This window comes from Portunus trituberculatus, chromosome 43 (assembly GCF_017591435.1).
Source record: "Portunus trituberculatus isolate SZX2019 chromosome 43, ASM1759143v1, whole genome shotgun sequence".
Lineage (NCBI taxonomy): Eukaryota > Metazoa > Arthropoda > Malacostraca > Decapoda > Portunidae > Portunus > Portunus trituberculatus.
The window spans coordinates 6,738,382-6,754,170 of record NC_059297.1 but is presented as its reverse complement, the minus strand read 5'-3'; the positions used below and the strand labels follow the sequence as shown (position 1 = coordinate 6,754,170).

The window sequence follows — 15,789 nt, the reverse complement described above, 5'->3', positions numbered from 1 at the left end:
GGGTGTGTCTGGGGAAGGTTTTCCTTTGCGTGTGGTACAATTAGGTTAGGTAAGGTTCAGTTAGTATACGAACATAGTGAGAGAAACTGTAAGAAGACTGTGGGATTATATACAAGTGACGATCTCTGTATAAATCACATCTACCTATTTCCATTTATCGACTCTTTCCATAAGTCTCAGTGTAATCTTCTTTAATCTCTTCACTACCATGACGCGTTTTCATATTCATTCTGCTTACTATTTGGTGATTTTACACAGCTTCAGATTAAAATGGTGAAGACTCTGGCCATGAATCTTCTGACCTACATAGACGCTTCCTAATGTAAATGAAACCATCTAATTGTACACAAATCTCAAGGCAAAAATGTGTTCCAGTTCTCTATTGATTCGAGAACCGATTTTTTCTTATCTCTTTTCTAGGTCTAACTTTAATCAAGCTTGAATACATTATCTCTCGTCCTACCCAGAGTAAAGCCCCTAAGGATTTTATCTATGTCACCTTCATTATATCCTTTATAAATGGCTCTTTAAACCTCCCTCTTAATCTACGGCTCTCTAAAGAATGTAAATTTAGAAGCTTCAGTCTCCATCAACAAAGACTATTTCTCATCTGTTATGTACATTTAAGTCATGGTTAGGTTTGTTTAGCCAGGTGAGTCTGCTTATGGTCTGGTCTATGGTGCAGCTCCAATCAATGGTGTTGATAGAGATGGTGAGTCGGTTACCACAGTGTTAGCGAGTGCAGTGTTGGTATGTGTTGCAGGTGTTGGGGTAGTGATGTTAGTAGCGGTGCCGGTGTGGGCTGCAGGTATGGTGGCTGTGCCGTTAGTAATGCCGTGATTGGTGAGACTCATCGCTACCTGATTCTTCATGAAGCCCTCGATGCTAATGGACGCAGGTGTAAAGCCACGTCATTAAGTAAACTCTGTACCTGTGTTTACAATTCAAAACAATGCTACACACACACACACACACACACACACACACACACACACACACACACACACACACACACACACACACACACACACACACACACACACACACACACACACACCTTTCCAATCTCCTCTCTTTCAAATAATAATAAATCAAATTCTTTTCTCTGCACCCTGTTACTGTACGTACTATCACTAATTCTAAATGTGATGACGTTAGTTTTTGGTGCATGAATGAAGCTCAGTGCGTAGTAGTAGTAGTAGTAGTAGTAGTAGTAGTAGTAGTAGTAGTAGTAGTAGTAGTAGTAGCTAGGACAATAGTAGTTAAGGAAGTAATTCGGAATCCAATTTAGAAACTTTTACCTCAGTTTAACTTTTATGGTAAATTACCGACCATTTTCTCACATTCATGAAAAGTAGTAGTAGTAGTAGTAGTAGTAGTAGTAGTAGTAGTAGTAGTAGTAGTAGTAGTAGTAATAGTTGTAGTAGTAGTAACAGTAGCAGTAGTAGCAGTAGCAGTAGCAGTAGTACTAGTAATGCATCTCTCAGTAGTGTAGTGAGAGCGCTGCTGTCCTGCTGTCCTGAAATGATCGCAAGTGACGGGACATCCTTGGCGGGGCTTGGAACTGGAGTAAGGACACTCGGCTATCTTGGAGCGCCGTGGTGTTGAGAGGAAGAGACAACGGGCGGTCCTTGGGAGAGAATAACCGGAAGAAAAGGAGAAGGAAGAAGAGGAGGGGGAGAGAGGCCACGAGGGATATAAAACAGAGAGTAGAGAATGGGAGAAGCTAAAGGAAGTGTCGGGTTGCTTGATGAGAAGGGACGAGAGACAAGTGTAGGGGAGAGAACGAGGGGTGAAGGGGAAGGGATGGGATGGAGAGAGAGATAAGGGAGAGTAAAGGAAGGGAGGGGATGAAAGGCGGAGGGAACGGCTGAGGAGGGCGAGAGGAGGGGAGGGAGAGAAAGAGAAGATAAGGAAAGGAAATGGAAGGGAAAGAAAGATAAGGAATGAGATGATGGGAAGGCAACTCAATAGAAGAAAAGGGAAAGAAAATGGAAGAGGAAGGAAAGAGAAGAGAAAAAAGAAGAGGGAAAGAGAGAATTGAAAGTTGAAATTATGAAGAAAATCATTAAAAAGAGACGCATAAAAGGAAGAGAGAGAGAGAGAGAGAGAGAGAGAGAGAGAGAGAGAGAGAGAGAGAATCAACAAGAGACAGCTCGGTCAATACACATACAGGGAACATTATTGACGTTTTGTCGTCTAGAGGGAAAACGAGCCTATCCTCAGAACGACCCCTTCCTACCCCTTCCCCCCAACAACACCCTCCTCTTCACCCTTCCCTCCACACTCCCCCAAGCGGCCGCCAGGGAGCTACGACCACTGGGGAGAGGACCATGACGTAGTAAATGATGATGATGATGATGATTGTGGTGGTGGTGGTGGTGGTGAAGGAGGAAGAAGAGAAGGAATTGGAGGTTGAGGAGGAGGAAGAGGAGAAGGAGGAGGAGGAGAAGGAGGGGAAGGAGGAGGAGGAGGAGGAGAAAATAGCAATAATGATAATAGTGATAGCGATAATGATGATGATGATGATGATGATGATGATGATAATAATAATAGAGAAGAAGAAGAAGAAGAAGAAGAAGAAGAAGAAGAAGAAGAAGAAGAAGAAGAATCATGAAAAATAAGATGAAAAAGGAGAGATGTAGAAGAAGACAAAGAAGAAGAAAAGAAGAAAGAAAGAAGAACAGGAAGAGGAGGAGGAGGAGGAGGAGGAGGAGGAGGAGGAGGAGGAGGAGGAGGAAAAAGAGGAAGAAAAGAACGACGAAGAGAAAACTGAAAAAAATAAAAAGGGAGAAAGAATAGAAAAAAATAAAATAAAATAGAAAAAAAAAGTAAGAGGAGGAGAAGAAGAAAGAAAAAACAAGACCACAAAAATAAAAAAAAAAAAAAAATAGAAAAAAAGTAAAAAGGAAGGAAAGAAAAGAACATGGAGGACGAGAAGAGAGAGAGAGAGAGAGAGAGAGAGAGAGAGAGAGAGAGAGAGAGAGAGAGAGAGAGAGAGAGAGAAGGAATAAGAAGAAAGAGGAGGAGGAAGAAGCGGAGGATTAGGAAGAGGAGGAGGAGGGGGGTTAAAGGAGAGGAAGGGAGGGCTTTATCAGGAGTGAGTGAGTGCTAGTGAAGGGTATGGGTGGTGGTGGAGGTGGTGGTGGTGGTGGTGGTGGTGGTGGTGGTGGTGGTGGTGGTGGTAGGGAGGGAGGGAGGGAGTGGCTGGTGTAGGGCTGAAGGGGACGACCAGATCAATACTCCACCTGTCCGACCAACACGTGTCTCTTCTTCATCCATCCCGCACGCCCACACGCACGCCCGCACGCCCATGAGAGAGAGAGAGAGAGAGAGAGAGAGAGAGAGAGAGAGAGAGAGAGAGAGAGAGAGAGATTTGATGCATATTTCGCATACCAGGAAATTCATCAAATGCGTAACTCAAGCGAATTTTTCTTTCCTCTCTTCCAGTATTATTCTCTCTCTCTCTCTCTCTCTCTCTCTCTCTCTCTCTCTCTCTCTCTCTCTCTCTCTCTCTCTCTCTCTCTTTGTAATCCTCTCATTCTTTCTTAATCTATCTTTTTTCCTCTCCTTTCCTCTTCTCTTCTCTCCTCTTCTCCTAATTCTTCTTTCTTCCCGTTCTCTCCCATTTCTTATTCTCTTCGTTCTTCTTCCTCTCTCCTCTCTGATCCTCTCATATTCTTCCCTTTCCTCTTCCTCTTCTCTCCCTTCATTCCCTGCCACTTGCGTGTCTCTCAGTCTCATTTTACATTCTTCCCCCCTCACCCCTCTCTCTTTCTCTCTCTCTCTCTCTCTCTCTCTCTCTCTCTCTCTCTCTCTCTCTCTCTCTCTCTCTCTGTCCAACAAATTTTTCGAGAGAGAGAGAGAGAGAGAGAGAGAGAGAGAGAGAGAGAGAGAGAGAGAGAGAGAGAGAGAGAGAGAGAGAGAGATTGATTGATTGATTGATGTTGATATCTTTATTGGACATTTGTATTACACATAATGTAACATACACAAGTTGATAAAGCCTCTGTCCATTGAGCCGTGGCTCTTTTATGGACATTGTTTCAATATAAGAAATAAGATATAAAGCAGACGTAGCCTTTAACTTGATATGTTACTAGATATTGATTTCTTAATTAAAAAAAGGAAAAACAGAGAAATCCCTACAACAAGTGTATTCTATATAGTAACACTTAACACGTAATTTATAAATTGAGAGAAGACAATAACAACAACAATGATAGCAATGATGATGATAATAAAATACAATAACAAAATATCAATAAGGTAATAATAATAATAATAATAATAATAATAATAATAATAATAATAATAATAATAATAATAATAATAATAATAATAAAGGTAAATATTAACAAAACAACAATAAATATTAATAAGATAGTAACAAAATATCAATAACAAAAAAAAAATAATAATAATAATAATAATAATAATAATAATAATAATAATAATAATAAATGATAATAGTAGTAATAGTAATAATAATAAAAATGGAAATAGTAGTAGTAATAATAATAATGATAATATTAATATATTACTGTAATAATAATAATCATAATAACAGTAATAAGTAATAACGATAATTATAAATAAAATTTGCATTAGGAGTATTAATCACAGTATTTATATATCAATGGTAACAATTATAAAACTAGGTAACCAAAAACAAGCATGTTGAAAGGACAGAAAAAACAAAAAAAACAAAACAAACAAACAGGAGTAAACAATGTTAATATAATTACATTGAAAATTATTTATTTGTAATACGCAATTCAGAACTGTTAAGAAATAATGCTAAAAATAATGGACAACAACAAGAACATGAAAAACAATACATTTACAATTCTGTTGCTGATAGTGAAAAATTAGATTATTTCTTAATTTTTCTTTTAATTGCAATTTAAATGAGTTTACAGGTCTAGTTTTGAAGGTGTCAGGAGTTGGTTCCAGATCTTGGTGCCTCGGTAAGAACACTATGCTGGGCATGAGAGGGTCGACATAATGGTAACATGAGGTGATTAGCTTGTCTAGTTAGGATGTTGTGGGGCATGTACTGAAAACCACAGTCTGTTCAATATGAATTAAGAGCCTTGTGTACGAATAGTGCTGAGAGAGAGAGAGAGAGAGAGAGAGAGAGAGAGAGAGAGAGAGAGAGAGAGAGAGAGAGAGAGAGAGAGAGAGAGAGAGAGAGAGAGAGAGAGAGAGAGAGAGAGAGAGAGAGAGAGAGAGAGAGAGAGAGAGAGACTACCTTAAACTAACACAAAATTCGTAAACGTTGCTGAGTAAAGAAAAAGGAAAAATAAATAGTGTAAAGGTGATGATGAACTGTACACACACACACACACACACACACACACACACACACACACACACACACACACACACACACACACACACACCTGTAGAAGGGTCGTAGTGGTGTAGGCTGGCGGGGGATCCGTGGTGCTTACTCTCGTCCACAGCACCATCCTTTCTTTCCTCTTCCTTACAGCACCCTTAGGAAAACACGACGGAGGAAGAGGAGAAAGAGGTGGAGAAGGAGGAGGCAGACAGGAAGTGACAGTGATGACCACTACCACTAACCTTCCCTCTTCTTTCAATTCACGCTGTCCAAACACAACACACCTTCACTAACACTCAAGTAACACCAGCACCTCTTTCAACCCACGGCGCACAGTCCAGCCATAACGTGCCGAGCCTCAACAGTGCCTGGGAGAAGCATTATTTCCATCGTCATTACTGTTCGTGTAGAAGCAGCGGTAGTAGCGACGTTAGGGCGTGCAGTTTGGGGTTCCCAGGTTGCCTTTTGTCATTCCGGGGCTTCTGTCGGTGGGGATCAGTTAACCAGTCACCTGTGTCTCGTCTGCAGGGTAACAGAGGGTTGGGACCTGCTCGCCTGCTCGCCAGCTCTCTCGTCTCCTTGCTTCACTGCTCTGGGTTTTCCGCCTCTTTCTTAGTTAATGACAGCCTGGTGCGGTGGCGTTGTTACTGGTTACGTCTGTCTTTAACCTCCGCCACGTCCCGTCTCTTCCCGCCCCCAGTCAAGCTTATATCACTGATTTTTCTCTCTCTCTCTCTCTCTCTCTCTCTCTCTCTCTCTCTCTCTAATCGGTGCTAAAACAAACTTATCACTAATTTCAGAACCATAAACTTCCTCGTAGTGAAAATAAGTAAGAACGAAAATTCGTTTCTTGACACCAACTCTTGCTTTTCACACTGATGTCTCCCCCACTCCTCCTTCCACCTCTTCCTCTTTCCCTTCCCATTCCACTTACTCCTTCTCCTTCCCCCTCATCTTCCTCCCCCCTCCTCCAACGTGACTAATAGATGAGCGATGTTAAGCAAGAATAAAAAAAAAAGGAAAAAAGAATATGTCCTTTTTCTTCCTTCACTTTTTTTCTTTCCCCTCAAGACTTTCCATTTCTTTGCTTTCTTGCCTTGCCTTGCCTTGCCTTGCCTTGCTTGTCCAGAGGATCAGTCTATATCGAACCGTCTTTCTTTTTATATAATTTATTTTTACTTCCCAGGAAATAAGGTTGAGGGAACGTCAGACAAGTTTCCCTCCTCACTGAGTTGCGTGTTCAGCTTATTGATTTAAGTGTTGGGTCTGTGCAGCCTTAGTTAGCCTGTGGTGGAGCGGCACGCGGCACGAGGGGCGGCAACAGAGCTAACTAACTCTAACTCCACCTTCACCGATATAGCCACCACTACCACCACCACCATTACCAACACAGACACAGCACCTGCACTTTTCTACAGCCACAGTCACTGCCAACCATGGAGCCACTTGAGCACCTCACTCATTATTTATTGTTATTGGTGTTGTTTTTATTAGTTTTGTTCTCTCTTTCTTCTTCTTTTCCACCTTCTTATCATTATTGTTAGTAGTAGTAATAGTAGTAGTAGTAGTGGTAGCAGTAGTAGTAGTAATAGTAGTATTAGTATTATTATTAGTATTAGTAGTAGTAGTAGTGGTGGTAGTGGTGGTGGTGGTGGTAGTAGTAGTAGCAGCAGTGGTGGTGGTGGCAGTGGTAGTAGTAGTGCAGTAGTAGTAGTAGTAGCAGTGGTGGTGGTGGTGGTGGTGGTGGTAGTAGTAGCAGTGGTGGTGGTAGTGGTGGTAGCAGTAGTGGTGGTGGTAGTAGTAGTGGTAGTAGTAGTAGTAGTAGTGGTAGCAGCAGCAGTAGTGGCAGTGGCAGTGGTAGTAGTAGTAGTAGTAGTAGTGGTGGTCGTAGTGTTGGTGGTGGTGGTGGTGGTGATGGTGTTAGTAGTGGTGGTAGTAGTTTTGTCTAATCATGAACTATTTATTTTCATTTAAGCCATTACACTAATTATCATCATCATCACCACCACCACCACCACCACCACCACCACCACCACCACCACCACCAGCATCATTATAATCTTATCACTATAATTTTGATTTACCTCATCAAGATCAATACTGCCATCATAATCATCATCATCATCATCATCATCATTACCACTAACACATATCACCATCATCATAATCATAATCACCAATAAAATAATTACCACTTTCACGTCACTTTTTACATCATTATTAGCACTATCACCACCACCACCTTCATCACGCTCATGATATAAAAATCACTTTCAATATAACCACCAGCAGCAGCACCACCACCACCACCACCAACAACACCACCACCTCACCAGCCGCTCATATAATCAACATCACCACCAAGCTGCACGCCTCGGCCACTTGTCCCTTGTCCCTGGTCCCTATGTGAGCCAGAGACACACAGACCAGGATTCGGAAACGTTTTTGTCTCTCTCTATGACTATTTTGCAAGTCCACGGAGGTGATAAGCTGGATTCCCAATGGCCCTTCTGTTAGAAAAAATGTAGATACCATGAAGAAAATATCCATGGAATCTCGTGCACCAATTCAACTCCAGTCTTTTGAAAGTATTAGAGGTGCACTGCAGATGCTTTGAAGAATAAAGTTCGCAGACACTTCACCAGGACACACGACTCCCGCCCACTGCCGCATCCTGGTCCCCGTCACCTGCCTCTCCCCGCTACCCACGTGTCAGCCGCCAGCACGAGAGGGACAGGTGTGTGGGATGTGCGCTGACTGACGTGAAATATATACTGTACAAGGCTTGTCGGGTGATTGATGGGAATCAGGGTTAGTTTAGGAAGGAGAGGTGTTCTTTGTTTCTTCTTTTTTTTTTTTTGTAGATATTGGAGGATGGTAGTGGTGAAAAAGGCGGCAATGGTGAGTAGATGGTTTTAACTATGGAACTTAATAATTTTTCGTTCGATTGCTGCCTTCGATTTTTTTTCTTTTTCTTTTTCCCTTCCTTTTGTGCGTTATTTTTTTCCTTCCTTCGTTTTCTCTTCCCATAAATGAGAACGAAGACGAATGTTGCTGCTACTGTTTCTCCTCCTCCTCCTGCTACTACTACTACTACTACTACTACTACTACTACTACTACTACTACTACTGTGAAATCATCCAAAACGACTACGATGACGATAAGGACAACAAAACTATTTTAATTCAATATTTTCACCTCACTCGGCAATTCCTAATGTCTCTCTCTCTCTCTCTCTCTCTCTCTCTCTCTCTCTCTCTCAATGGTAGCAACGACACCAGCAACTTTATCAATCTATCCATGACTCTTAACATTGATACGGCTACCATTTGTGGAGGCGAAGACGAGAACAATTGTGACAACTATGACGGAAACACAATAACAATAATATCTTTAACGAGGAATTCAACCTTGACCTCTCGTATCAACCAACATCACATCTCTCTCTCTCTCTCTCTCTCTCTCTCTCTGCTTCTCACCCTAACGGCATGTACATCTTCAACCCAATGCATGACACTTTTTCTCGTGGTCTTTCCTTCCCCTCGCACTCTTCCCTCACCCTAGTAAATGCGAGTTATGTACACCTACCACCCTCGCCTCGCATCACCACACACACCTATTCCGCGTCCATCATCTATTATGAGTCACACACACACACACACACACACACACACACACACACACACACACACACACCGCGTAGTGTAGTGGTTAGCACGCTCGATTCACTATCGAGAGGGCCGGGTTCGAGTCCCGGTAAGCGGTGAGGCAAATGGGCAAGCCTCTTAATGTGTGGCCCCTGTTCACCTAGCAGTAAATAGGTAAGGGATGTAACTCGAGGGGTTGTGGCCTCGCTTTCCCGGTGTGTGGAGTGTGTTGTGGTCTCAGTCCTACCCGAAGATCGGTCTATGAGCTCTGAGCTCGCTCCGTAATGGGGAAGCAGGCGACTGAGGTGAATTACACACACACACACACACACACACACACACACACACACACACTTCCGAAAACATTTATTTTCTAAAGACTCCCACTAATGCACATCAACACCCACTCTCTACACGTTCAACATCATCCCTATTACCACAATACACCGACCCACAAATGTACCCTCACCATTACACATTCATTGTCCCTTAACCCTCTATTCATTACTCAAACATCCACCACACCCACACTCACACACGCTCACTGTTCCAACTCCCTCATGGCGAACTCATAAACCAATCCACACCCAAGACACCTACCATACACACATCTCATAAACATACCGTAGCTAAAAGCACGTTCAGAAACCCACCAACAGACACACACATATACAAGTTCATCCTCTGACCCCTACACGCGCAGAAAGGCAGTAGACGTTAAGATAGAAACCCAGCAGGGGCAAATTAATCATAAAAGGCGATTTGGTGCCGGAGCCCGTACAGGTGCCTCGAGGGGGATGATGGTGCGCGTGGAGGGAAGCAAATGGGGAGACAAGGAGGAAGATTAAGCTTTGAGACTGGAGCAAGTAAAGAGGAGCCTTTCAATTCGTTATGATTTTGGGTAATACGTTAGGGAAGAGATGAGGATGAATAGGGATGTGTGGAGGAGCCTTTTGTATTGTTTGTCAGTCAGTATTGTCGGTTTTCCTTATATTTTTCCCTTGGCCAATCTTCGTGACATGTAACAATAATGAATTAATCTGTCTATCTATCTATCTATCCATCGATCTTTCAATTTATCAATATACCAGGCCAGCAATTCCAGACAAAACACTATGCATTCAGTGAGGTTAGGTTAGGTTAGGTTAGGTTTGGTTAGGTTCGTTGCCCTTGGCCGTCTTTCCCTTCTAACACATAAAAAGAAAAAAAATACATGCATCATTTACACTCTCATTCTTCCTGTCAGCTCCTTCACACCAAAAAGTAGATGAAAAGTTGAAATATGTATTCAGTCACACACAGGAATTTCGTAGCCAAGAGGTTTACTATTACTTGTTCTTCCTTTATGTTTCTTTGTGAACCTATAGATTAATTTGATTCGTTTATGATTTAGTACGTTCGCCTTTCTCTCCTATTTCCCCTTCCCTGTTTCTCTCTCTCTCTCTCTCTCTCTCTCTCTCTCTCTCTCTCTCTCTCTCTCTCTCTCTCTCTCTCTCTCTCTCTCTCTCTCTCTCTCTCTCTCTCTCTCTCTCTCTCTTTGCTGCTTCATATTGAAAGACCACAGTATCTTAGCACTTATCTTCTCTACTTCTTCATCCTTTTAGTCTTTTCTTTTCTCTATCTTTCCTTCTTTCGTCATACCAAGCTAAACTAGGTATTTTAGTACTGTCACCCTCCTGTCTTTCCCTTCCTCTTCCCCTCGCCATTCTGTTCTCTGTATTATCGACTTCTTCACCGCTTCGTCTTGTAAAAGGAGTGAATCAGGTGGGAGGTAATAGATTCTGCGACAATACAATATTTTAGGTGATCATTTTCCATTCCTATTTCTTCTCCTCCATTCCTTACTGTCACCTGCACCTCCGTCGCTTCGTTACGTTCAGCATGGGTTTCATTTGAGGAAAAATTCGTTCTGCCATAGGAAGATAATCAGGCGAGTGGAAGCGAAAAAAAGATTAAAAAAAAAATAATAACGGTATCTGGCAGTGGCACTATTGACGATAAGGATATGATGCAACGCTTCCTAATTTTAGCATTTTAAACAAAAGGTCAATGGGGATTCGTATACTCTGAGGCTCCACACCAGCAGTGTCCAGAACGTTATCAAAACTAAAGAAGAGTCTGAAAAAGGGAAACCGATCTTCACATTCAACTAATTTTTATCCATTTCCAAAAAAAACTAAATGTCTGGCAAAAATGAAACCAGAAATATAAAACTACATTACCTTCTTCATAATACTGCAGAAATTTCCCGAACTTCATAACTAACTATCTAATGTTAGAAATGAGAGTAAATGGTATAGATTAACCCCTTCAGTACTGGGACATATTTTTACCTTGAGATTTGTGTACGATTACATAATTTAATTTACATTAGGAAGGATCTATGAGGTTAGAAGAGTAATGGCCACAGTCTTCATTATTACAACCTCCCACATGAGTTTCTGAAGCTGTAAAAATCACCAAATAGTTAGCAGAATAAATATGGAAACGCGTCATGGTACTAAAGGGGTTAAACGAAGATTATTTTCTAATTCTCGGATTAACAAAATCACCATTCTTTACATACTAACATTGCCTAATCTATGATGTGGTGCTGAAAGGATTCCCAGCTTTTTTTTTTTTTTATACCATGTGGGCTTTTCACGGGAATTTATGGGCTAAAGGGGATACTTTTTAGGGTACCTCCTATCTTAAAGCCCACCCGCTAGGAAACCGTTGTCCTGAGTGAGGAAGCCCAACCTACACTCAGACCGTGGACAGGATTCGAACCCGTGCGCTTGGAGACCTCTAGGATCCCAAAGCACGCATGGTTCCACTGTACCACGACGGCCCAGCTTGTGCATATATCACTGTAGTAAAGGACGACAGCAAGTAACAAAAGGCAAATTTCCAGTGTAGCTTGCTTGGGGAGCAGAGACCAAGAACTGCACAGAGATTAATACATTTACACTCTGCTTCGATTCTTAAAGGTTTCTCTTTATTTTTTTCGTCACACCTTCTCCTGCGCTTCTTCTGTCACATATTTTTATACGACAGCATGTTCTCGCCTCTTATTTCCTCATTTCTCTTGTATACAGCGTCATTCTATCCCTCTTCTTCCACTTCCTTGCTTCCTTACACACCAGCATGACAGTTTTCCATTTCTGATCTCTTTTTCTTAGTTTTTCCTACTAAAAGGAGGGAAAAAACGGTCTCCTCTCTCCTTTCTTGCCCAAATCCTTTTATAACAGTACAGTTCCCTACCTTAAGCTATACATAAGTCTCTCTCTCTCTCTCTCTCTCTACCAACGCGAAGGTGAAGGTGAGGAGGCTATCTGCATCTGGCCAAAGCTAACTCCACTGAGGTCACCTGCCTGTGTTGAGGGGCTTCGCGGCTCACGTGAGACAGGCGGGCGGTCACACTACCTTCAGCCTTCCCAGTCTTAGACGCTTACCAGAAAACCACGTCTGCCCTGGCCTCGCCTCACCACGCTTGTGACAAATGCCAGCTACATTTCCTATCATTCCTGGGACGAAACTTGATCCCTCACGACTGGTTTGTATATCGAGAGAGAGAGAGAGAGAGAGAGAGAGAGAGAGAGAGAGAGAGAGAGAGAGAGAGAGAGAGAGAGAGAGAGAGAGAGAGAGAGAGAGAGAGAGAGAGAGAGAGAGAGAGAGAGAGAGAGAGAGAGAGAGAGAGATATTCCTACTCAGATGTACCTTTATTTATCTTTTTATTCGTATTTTTCAATCACTTGGTAAAAGTTTCGACGTGATTACTTTAATTACATTTCGTATGCAAAAATGTAACATGACACACACACACACACACACACACACACACACACACACACACACACACACACACACACACACACACACACACACCACCTCTGAACCTCCTTGCTTAACATATAATTCAACTCAGTAATATCAAAGAATCACAACACACTGCTCTACTCTTCCAGCTTATCTTTCAGTCATGTGTCACTACTCCTACCTCTTACTATACCCATCACGAACACACGAATATCTATCCATTTGTAAACTGACTGTATTAGCAGGAACACCTCACAGCTTCAGGTCATCGTTCGCTAGGCAATAATGGTCAGTTATCAATTAACACGCTGGGTTTACTTCCACTGTATACAGCTTTCCCCACCGTGTTAATTCCTCTGATCCGCTGGTGATCTATCATTTGTTATTTTGTGTAGCGGAGAAAGGCGCACTGGAGGATTTGAGATTCCCAGGAAACGTAAATCACAATGGGAGTGACTGCGATATGTTTCTAAATATCTAAGGTCAATTGTGTTCATGTTTATCCGTTCTGTTTACTTATTTCCATTTTCCAGTTGAGCTATCTAACCTAATCTAACTTAACCAAGAAAGGTAAATCATTGTGAGTGTGAAAGCGGTATGTTTCTGAAAGTTCACAGTTATCTATATTTACATTTATTCGTTTTCCAGTTGAGCTACGTCACTTTAGCTACGGTAATCTAACGTAAGCAGGAACGGAAATTACAATGGTAGGAAGAGCTGTATGGTACTTGAAAATTATGGTTAAATTTACATTTATATCTACTATGTCCTGTTTGAAATGTACAGAGACGAGTTATAAAAAGTCACAATATATAATGTGACTTTTTACATCAAAGAATAACACAAAAAAGTAAATAAAAAGTAATATGAAACAATTCTGCTTTGGCATTTGGTGTGGTCAGGTCGCCACACACCCGCCAGCACCTTGCACCCTTGGGCTTGGTTTTAAAAGATTCTATTTAAAGCAAGCCAAATGAAAACGCATGGGCTGTAAAAATGTACCAATAAAATGTGCAGTGAAATCAATACTGTAGGGTAGGCAGTGCATGGATCTATTCATACTCTATCCTCGCAGGGCATATGTGTGTGTGTGTGTGTGTGTGTGTGTGTGTGTGTGTGTGTGTGTGTGTGTGTGTGTGTGTGTGTGTGTGTGTGTGTGTGATTGGGTAAGGGGAAGTGTAAGTGTTTGTTTGTTAATACAGTGAGCAGAGTGCAGAGAGAGAGAGAGAGAGAGAGAGAGAGAGAGAGAGAGAGAGAGAGAGTGTGTGTGTGTGTGTGTGTGTGTGTGTGTGTGAGGCACACAGTTAGCAAGTTGAGAAGAGCAGTAATCATGGGAATAACGGGAGAAGATAGCAAGAGATGCAACACTGCGGCGAACTGAGGGAATTAAGCTCAGAGTCAGGTAAAGGAGGTGCGCTGATGAGAGGAAATGTTCCCGGCTCTACCCACCGTGTCTAATAAAGGTGTGAGTGGAACCTTCCTTCCTAATATATGTATAATGGCCCCACTCCACGCCCGGTAGCTCAGTGGTTAGAGCGCTGGCTTCACAAGCCAGAGGACCGGGGTTCGATTCCCCGGCCGGGTGGAGATATTTGGGTGTGTCTCCTTTCACGTGCAGCCCCTGTTCACCTAGCAGTGAGTAAGTACGGGATGTAAATCGAGGAGTTGTGACCTTGTTGTCCCAGTATGTGGTGTGTGCCTGGTCTCAGACCTATCCCAAGATCGGAAATAATGAGTTCTGAGCTCGTTCCGTAGGGTAACGTCTCATTGTCTCGTCAGAGACTGCAGCAGATCAAACAGTGAAATACACACACACACACACACACACACACACACACACACACACATATAAACATAAATACACTGAAAGAAAGAAAGAAAGAAAGACAAACAAGTAGTAGTAGCAGTAGTAGTAGTAGTAGTAGTAGTAGTAGTAGTAGTAACAGTTGTTAGAATACCAGACAAACAACCCAAACACAAATGACACACAAACTACAAGAGAAAAACTCCAAGAGAACACTATGAGGCCAATGACCGTGTTTGACCCCGCCCCGTCCCACCTCACCCCGCCCCGCCCCGCTAAAGGGAAGCGCGCCAAACACAACCTGAGGAAACCTTTGGGGGAAGACTCGGTGTGGGTCTGGTAGGTCGCCCTTTCTCAGTCCCACTGCCCTACCTACTTAACTGCCGACCTACAGCCTCACCACTACACCCTGATGCTGGCTCTCTCTCTCTCTCTCTCTCTCTCTCTCTCTCTCTCTCTCTCGTAGCCTAAAGAGTTTCAGTTCCCCTTAAAATGGTCCAGTTTTCTGATATTAATAAACAGTGAGCGTTAGCGTTTTCTCTCAGTATACAACTCTCTCTTTTATTCTGCTTCACTTCTTGGCTGTTTGCCTTAAAAATTCTTAGTGCTTGCTCCCATATTCCTTTCTTTTGTTCTCTCGTTGGTTGTTTAGTTTCTCTCTCTCTCTATTTCTCTCTCTCTCTCTCTCTAAAAATCCATTTTTGTAGTTTTTTTTTTCATTTCTTTTGCACGTGCTTATAAAGATTTTGTATCGTGGCTCCAGGTCAGTGAATTGTTGTATATCGCAGGGGAAGAAATTACTCGCAGTTTCCTCGCTTCAACTCTATCATAATTTCCTTTTACAATGGCCAGTATTTTTCCACTCGCCACGTTTCATCATAGATCCGCAATTCGCTTCTATTTTGTCAGCATTTCTCTTCCTTTCATGCTGCCTTCAGTAAAAACGTCTCTCGTGTGGACATGGCTTCTTTACAGTGCTGATCTAAGAGGGAGTAAGGGTGGGGGAAGCAATAGTGGCTAGCCAGAGAAGTGATGTAACAGACATGAGTTCTGCCTCTCGTGAACTAAGCATTTCCTCAAGTGTGTCAGGTCAGTGATTGAACTCGCCTCGTTCTGAGAGAATTAGGCCACTGGGAGGCTAAAGTGGTGCAGCAGAGACGGTATACAATGAACCTGCTTTTATCGATACTAA

At 42.4% G+C, this 15,789-nt stretch overlaps 1 protein-coding gene across 2 annotated transcripts in view; it reads right to left on the bottom strand.

The window, feature by feature from the left end:
• Positions 1-15,789, bottom strand: part of LOC123518061 (rho GTPase-activating protein 100F-like) — a 295,924-nt gene that overhangs the window by 127,015 nt on the left and 153,120 nt on the right. The window contains exon 1 of one of the 2 annotated variants that reach the window (XM_045278632.1): positions 5,406-6,039. The exons of the other annotated variant lie outside the window; for it this stretch is intronic. Coding sequence (XP_045134567.1) covers positions 5,406-5,474 — 69 coding nt within the window. The 5' untranslated portion in view covers positions 5,475-6,039. Of the gene's footprint in view, positions 1-5,405; positions 6,040-15,789 lie in introns of those variants that run through there. 2 annotated transcript variants of the gene reach the window in all.